Source organism: Gadus macrocephalus, chromosome 5 (genome assembly GCF_031168955.1).
Source record: "Gadus macrocephalus chromosome 5, ASM3116895v1".
In the NCBI taxonomy this organism is placed as follows: Eukaryota; Metazoa; Chordata; class Actinopteri; order Gadiformes; family Gadidae; genus Gadus; species Gadus macrocephalus.
Genome location: NC_082386.1, coordinates 18202596 through 18211001, shown reverse-complemented (window position 1 = coordinate 18211001; position 8406 = coordinate 18202596). Strand labels below are relative to the sequence as shown.

General features: G+C 39.8%; 1 gene segment (V, D, J or C); it reads right to left on the bottom strand.

Annotated features, from left to right (window-relative positions):
• Positions 1-3287: 3287 nt before the first annotated feature.
• On the bottom strand, positions 3288-4967 carry LOC132457420 (immunoglobulin kappa constant-like). The segment is given in 2 exon segments: positions 3288-3798; positions 4392-4967. Coding segments are annotated over 2 exon segments (411 nt in total).
• Between the last annotated feature and the right edge of the window lie 3439 nt (positions 4968-8406).

The following is an 8406-nucleotide window of genomic DNA, read 5'->3' as shown; positions in this document are numbered from 1 at the left end:
GGACGCTCAGCGTGGGCTGCACCACTCCCACTGGAAGAGAGAGAGAGAGGAGTGGACAACAGGCTCAGTTAACATCAGCCTCATAGGAGCACAGAGGGAAGGGACAGCTTCCTGTTCACCAGCAGTTGGTGACATTAAAGAGAAAGGAAACCATTGTGTTTAAAATCTCTTCATTAAAACGGTAACAACTTGTTTATATTTAAAATGATTGAACTTCAAAATTTAGCATTTTATTGGGTTAACATTAATCGACAAGTGTGAATTTCTTCAAACTTAAATGTGACTGATTTGCCAATTCAATAAATGAATAATGCCACAGCAATAATGAGGTCTTTCATGGAATACATTATATTGTAGAACATATCTAACGTATGCAGTGTATTTTAAAAGTCAGAACTCTGTACCACAATATATTTACACTTTGTCCTCAGCTTATCTTTAAAAAAACGACAAGAAATTAAAAATATAGAAAATTCCAAAACATAAGATTATCACCCTTAATTATATTTAGAGAAAGTTAAATATTCCAGGCAAAGAAAAGTGTCCTTGTACTTACAGTCAACGATGAGTTTGGTGCCTCCACCAAAAGTCCACCACAGTGATACAAACTCATTAAGAGGCTGTACAAAAACCTCCTGCACACTAAGACTCATCTCACTGACACACAAACGCTGGCTTTTCACTAAAATGGATGAATTAGTCAATATTTGATTCATTGGAAATATTATAATTAATATATAGTAATTTTATGAATGTATAGTAATTTGATGAAATACATTCATCATTCATTTATTGTCATAACATTTTTAAAGGCTCTTTTACAAAAGGTTTATTGTTTTAAAACATGTCTATTAATTTGACTTCATAAAAAACCTTCAAGCCAATGTTATATTCATGCATTCATTATGTACAGAACAATATGTTTTCATCTATTATTCTGGGTTCAGGTAATAATGTAACGACAATTTCTTTCAAACAAATGGAAAGTTAAAGGATTTCATACAAACCAGGATTGGCTTCAACCAGATAAAATGTTATACGTTATAAATTCCAATAGTTTCCGGTAAATCTGAATTTGTATTCCAATAGTGTGAATGTAGAAGAGATACAGCGGTCCTCCCAGAACGTCTGCAGTCACTCTCACCCCCGTCTGATGAGTGGAAACAGGTCATTTCCATACAGAGGAAGCTTTGCATGCTCAGCTGAAACTGTGGTTCTGAGAGGGTTTAAAGTCCTCTGAGTTCAACACTGCAGGACTCTGAGCTGTCACTCAACACCCCAGAAACCGTGGCAACCATGAATCACCTCACCCTCCTTTTCTGGACAGTGGTCTGTGGATCCTTAACAGGTTGGTTCATTCCACTCAGTCTAAATGTGGACCACCCTTCTCTGTTTGCTTGTGTTTTCTATTGGATAACTCAATGTTTGGTTTGTTTGTTTTCTACAGGAACCAGCAGTCAGGTGACTGTGACTCAGACACCAGTAGTGTCCTTTAATCCAGGATCCACAGTCACTCTGACCTGTAAAACAAACCCAGCGGTGTACAGCAATACCTATTTATTCTGGTACCAACAGAAACCTGGAGAAGCCCCCAAGCTCATCATACGCTATATAAGTACCCTTGTATCCCCAACACCAGCTCGGTTTAGTGGCAGTGGAAGAAGCACTGACTTCTCTCTGACCATCACTGGCGCCCAGCGTGAAGATGCAGCAGTTTATCACTGTCAGAGTTACCATAATCCCAATGTGTTCACACAGTGATTGAGAGCCGTACAAAAACCTCCCTCAGTCACACTGCGTAGACACTGAGCTGTTACAGCAGGAACCTGCTGCAGCTGCTGAGGGGGAAGAGACTCTGACACAGAGCGCTGAGCACAGAGCTGGCTCTAACCAGGGGCCTCAACCAAGAGCCAGCATTAGATTCCTCAGCATTATTAAACATACAAGTACAACTACCACGTGTTACATACAACTACTACCTCAACTACCACGTATTACATTCAAGTTCTACCTCAACTACCATACACAACTACTACTTGAACTACCACGTATTACATACAACTAATACTTCAACACGTTGAATACAACATGTTGTATTCCACCGGCTCCCATTAAGGTCCTGTAGCACCTCCTCCTCCTCCTCTTCCTCCTCCTGCTCCTGCTCCCCCTCCTCCTCCTCCTCCTCCTCCTGCTCCCCCTCCTCCTCCTCCTCCTCCTCCTCCTCCTCCTCCTCCTCCTCCTCCTCCTCCCCAGTCCCTCTAGCCCCCGCTCCTCTCACAGCTCCTCAGACCCTACTCCCCCTCCCGGAATCTCCGTCCCTCAGACGTTTTTTAGAGCTGCCTGAAGACCCACTTACTGGGCCTGGACTTTGGAACATGATCTTTTCTTATTTATTAGTTTATTTATTGTTTTGATTGTTTCAAAATATAATCTTTCACGTTGTTTTGTTCTTTGTCACCCACATTTAAAGCAGCTTGCGTCCTGATGAAAGGAACGACTTTCTTATTATTAGTATTATGAATGGATTGAAGCCAGCTGTTTATTAAATAAAACCTGAAGATAGGGGAGTTCATGGAATCTGCCTTTATTGTAATGGCGTTGGTCGGACACTAGAGAGCGACATTGAGCTAGTATGGAGAAATGCACACACATACTGCTTTCGCTGGAATCTCCAGAGACTCCTTTGAAAACCTCCGCCCTACAATTCCACTGACTTTCTGTCACTCAAGAGTGACAGGTGCACATCAGCTAAAAATGGACATCATTTGAATATCTACAGTTCACTGCTCACAGAATACGTTTAATGAAACACACTTTTTTGCGACGTCGGTTTGGTCTGACTCATAGACGGACATTATGAATGAATATGTTACTGTTTCTGCAACTCAGCCTGCTAGGGTTTCTTATATCTGGGTGGGAGAAACGGAATGTCTTTTGAGACTTACTTTTACATGTTTCTAAGATGGTATCTGCAGAAACCTGGACCTCTCTCTGAACTATTATTATATGAATCGACATAAAGTCAGTCTGTCACGTGGGTCATTTCAGCAGCAGTGGCTCTATGACTGACACTGGTCCACTGAATAAAGTGAACACACTTTCCAACAACATCCCCACAACCAACACTTTGCACTTTCAGAGATAAGAACTATAGCTTTAAACCTTCATTCTAAATGGTGCTGACATTTGTAAAATTAAGATAGCAGAGGTTTTATATGCTCATTAGAAGCCACATTCATTCTAAAATACAGAAGATGAATGATAGTAAATTATGACTAGAAAGAATATATTCTTTACATCTTTATTAAATGTTCAACATGAGACCAACACAACCAAGGGGTAAAAACCAGAAAGGATGATGTTATATTAATGTAAATCAACAAAAGCTGCGGTGCCACCTGAGACTGAGAGACATAAAGCAGACGTGTCAGAGGAGATCTGTATCCTCCAGTACCTCCATGCTGGAGCCTCTCTACTCTGAACACTCTCCAGGATTCAGGGTTTGAGTGACAGGCTGCGTCTGGCCATTCTTACTGGCCTCACAGCTCACTGAGCCCGCCTTCCTCCACTGGTCTGCAGGGAGGGTCAAGGTGCTGCTCCAGCTGTAGTGGCCATCTTTCCCCTGGACCCCCAGGCTATCAGACACCCCCCCAGACCTGCTGCTGCCCCCCACCTTCCAGCCAAGCTTCCAGTCTGAGGGGAAGCCCCCACTGGCCACACACAGCAGTGTAGCATTGCCCTGCTCCAGCTCCACTCTGGAGGGAGGGAGGACGCTCAGCGTGGGCTGCACCACTCCCACTGGAAGAGAGAGAGAGGAGTGGACAACAGGCTCAGTTAACATCAGCCTCATAGGAGCACAGAGGGAAGGGAACAACAGCATTCATCAAGAAATGTTGTTTATTGTAAAGTGGAAATGTATACAACCTTATTCATGACACATGTCAACTGCCAGGTTGCCATCTTAATAAATATTTCTTTCACTTCCTTTTTTTTATATTTCATTTCGGATTTTGCAAGAAAACTCTTAACAGGATATTATAAGCACATAATACGGATATAATATTATATTCATTAAATGATGACTGCATTTTTTGCTTTTAAAACAGAACCTGATTGAAACTTGATTTTCAATATAATGTAGTTAAAAGTAAATCAATAATGTTTTCAATAAATTATGAATTCTCATAAGAAAGACATGATTTGGAAAAAGTGTCAACAATAAAATCGAACGACTGAACTCCATTAAATGATGTTTAAACTGTCATTAGCCTATCCTACGAAAAATTAAATTAGTTAAAAACAAAGAAAATCTAAATCTATCTTTCCATGTAAGTTAATCAAAAGGTAGTTTTCTAAGTTTGTACGATACAAAAAAGTGTCCTTGTACTTACAGTCAACGATGAGTTTGGTGCCTCCACCAAAAGTGTACCACAGTGATACAAACTCGTTAAGAGGCTGTACAAAAACCTCCCGCATATTAAAGGCTTATCTTACTGTCACACAATCACTCGCTTTTTGACAAAAATCTCTGAATCATTCAATATTTGATTCGCTCAAACAATTATTATAATTTTTTATCTATTGTCTGAATGTACATGGATTAAACAAATGTATTTATTCAACATATATTTTCATATAATTGTTGAAGGATCACTAACAAACAGTGGATTGCTTTAACATTAGTCCAATCATTTGACTCATTAAAAAACCTCAAGACAATGTTATAATCATGCATTTATTAAAAACTGAACAATAAATTATTATCTATTATTCTAGTTTTAGTAAATAATGTTATGAGAATACATTTCATCAAAATAATAAAATTAAAGGATTTCATACAAACCCAGATCAATTTAACCAGAGAAATATAACACATTTTAAATCCCAATAGTTTCCATTAAATCTGTATTTGTATTCCAAAAGTGTGAATGTAGAAGAGATACAGCGGTCCTCCCAGAACGTCTGCAGTCACTCTCACCCCCAGTCTGATGAGTGGAAACAGGTCATTTCCATATAGAGGAAGCTTTGCATGCTCAGCTGAAACTGGGGTTCTGAGAGGGTTTAAAGTCCTCTGAGTTCAACACTGCAGGACTCAGAGCTGTCACTAAACACCCCAGAAACCGTGGCAACCATGAATCACCTCACCCTCCTTTTCTGGACAGTGGTCTGTGGATCCTTAACAGGTTGGTTCATTCCACTCAGTCAAAATGTGGACCACCCTTCTCTGTTTGCTTGTGTTTTCTATTGGATAACTCAATGTTTGGTTTGTTTGTTTCCTACAGGAACCAGCAGTCAGGTGACTGTGACTCAGACACCAGTAGTGTCCTTTACTCCAGGATCCACAGTCACTCTGACCTGTAAAACAAACCCAGCGGTGTACAGCAATACCTATTTATTCTGGTACCAACAGAAACCTGGAGAAGAACCCAAGCTCATCATAAGATATACAAGTACACTTGAATCATCAACACCGGCTCGGTTTAGTGGCAGTGGAGGCAGCACTGACTTCTCTCTGACCATCAACGGCGCCCAGCGTGAAGATGCAGCAGTTTATCACTGTAAGAGTTACCACTGGCTAAACAGTGTCAATGTGTTCACACAGTGATTGAGAGCCGTACAAAAACCTCCCTCAGTCACACTGCGTAGACACTGAGCTGTTACAGCAGGAACCTGCTGCAGCTGCTGAGGGGGAAGAGACTCTGACACAGAGCGCTGAGCACAGAGCTGGCTCTAACCAGGGGCCTCAACCAAGAGCCAGCATTAGATTCCTCAGCATTATTAAACATACAAGTACTACCTCAACTACCACGTGTTACATACAACTACTACCTCAACTACTGCATACAACTACCTCAACTCCAACTTAATACATACAACTACTACCTCAACTACCACATATTACATGTAACTACTGACTCAACCACAACATATTACATACAACTACTACCTTAACTACTAAATAACAATACTACCTCCACTACGAGATGTTACATAAAACTTTGACCTCAACTAACACATATTTACTACAACTAGTCTTGAACCTCAACTTATATATACAAGTTCCACCTCAAATAACACATATAACATAAAACTACTGTCATATCTTCAAGATATTAAACATATTAGATTAGATACAACTTTATTATCCCCCATAGGAGAGGTGTGTTCGTTGCAGCGAAAAAACACAGGATACAAATACAATACAAAACAATAAGAATGCAAAGTATTAATGCAAACAAAAAAATAATTACCAAAGCAACTAAAACAAATTAAAAAATACAACTAGAACTTCAACTACAACATGTTAAATACAACTAGAACCTCAACTACAACATATTAAATACAACTCCTACGTATTGAATACAACACGAAAAGAGTCGACTCGTCTTTATTGTAATGACTTTGGTTGGCCACAAGAGGATGTCATTGAGCTGCCTGTTTTCACTGTAATATCAAGAGACGCTTCTGGAAACCTCAGGCCTAGATTCGATTTCCACTGACCTTGTGTATCTCAATTGACAGAGGTGCACTTCACTTAAGACTGGAAAGCACTTGAATAGCTACAGTTCACTAAACACAAATTTCATAGCTTAAGCTCTTTCACATATATGAATAAGCCACAATCCCATCGTTTTTAACTGTCCCTCAAAATGGAACTATTAACTCAATTTTAACTACCCACATTTATGTCACATTAATATCGAATGTTCTTATGTATGTATATATATATATATATATATATATATATACAATATATATATATATATATATATTGCTTTTATATAGCTTTAATGCCGCCAAAGACAGCAGAGGGAAAAGAGAGGTATACGGTGGGTTGAAGGGTTAACAACGTATGTTTTTATTTCAGGAGCAGGAAGGACATGAGAGCATCTTTCTCAAGGACACACACATGTCGAATCCCTGTAAACAACAGGGATTCAAACCGAGAACCAAATTGGCTGGCAGTTTAAAAAAACACCTCAACCATCCTTTCCCCTATTACTGTTATCAATCAGTTATTCCCAACCGGGCAATGCCTCCATGCAAAACAAAAGCGATAACAATAATTCAACAAATTGCTGTTGTTGTATCTTATGAAGGTTACATGTTGCTGGCCAATAAGGTAAAGGCTGGAGAAGATTTATGAGTTAGCTTCCATTGTTAACGCCTATAGCCCAGTGGTTCTCAAACTTTTTTTTGTGTGACCCTGCTTAGAACTATATTCAGCAGAGTTACCCCATCAACGGTGCAACAATATTTTGGGGAGAAAAATTAAAATAACAAATTATGTATGTGCGTTCTATTCGGCAGTGTAAACATTAAAAGGGTGCAAATACTCAATTTACTCTCACAATTTAGTTAGAAAGGTTGACTTCCTCCCCTGTAAGCTCGCCCAGGGTAGGAGGTGGGTGAGGCAGCTCCCTCTGTCGTGTGTGTGTGTGTGTGTGTGTGTGTGTGTGTGTGTGTGTGTGTGTGTGTGTGTGTGTGTGTGTGTGTGTGTGTGTGTGTGTGTGTGTGTGTGTGTGTGTGTGTGTGCGTGCGTGTGTGTTTATATGTGTGTGCGTGCGTGTGTCTAGCAATTGCTCCTCGTCCATCGTCCAAATACAAGGATCAGGACTTTATGGGATCAACCACGTGTGACGTCTGTCGTCATTGTCTGACTGCAAAGAATTGAGCTGTCCCGAGGTTAGCTTGGCCGCTAACTTGACACGTCTTGACTCCTTGATCTTAGCAGACGTGGTTAGCCTACCTTCCGAATTAGCATGGCACGGCACTGACAGAACCCAGTGTTTACAGCGCAAGAGAATGCCCTCTTTCCATGCTTTCTGGACTCGTTTCAAGTGGATGTTAAAGATTATATTATTTTTTCATATTGCTCATTGCTAATTATTTTATTTCTGGCGAATAAATCAACAATAGCCTACTTCTCTGACCAGTTGGCAGATTACGTTTTAGGTTTTGTTTGATTCAGTAAAGTTGGATTCATGTGGGTAATAAAACATTAACTCACACAAACAGTATTCTTTACTTCATTAGCCTTTGTCTTGTGGCACACAACATGCAACAGGCTTTCCTTCGCTTGCCTGATGGGTTTAAAACAGTGGCAGCACATGTGTCTAGGTCGCAATTACAATACTCTGAGTGGAGGCCAGGTCTGTGTACGAAAGGTAGGCCTACCACAAGTAAATGTGTGACAGGTAAACTTGTGACAGTTGTAGGTGTAAATTGGTGAGAACGCACTATCAATTCATTGTCATTATTATTAGTTAGTAAGTTTCAATTCCTTATGATTTATTACTTAGTTACAGCTTATTGTTATCATTATAATTTTTGTAAGTATATTTTCAGGTTATTGAAGTAGAAAATAATGTGCAGTTTCGTTGAAAATATAACTCACTGTTCATT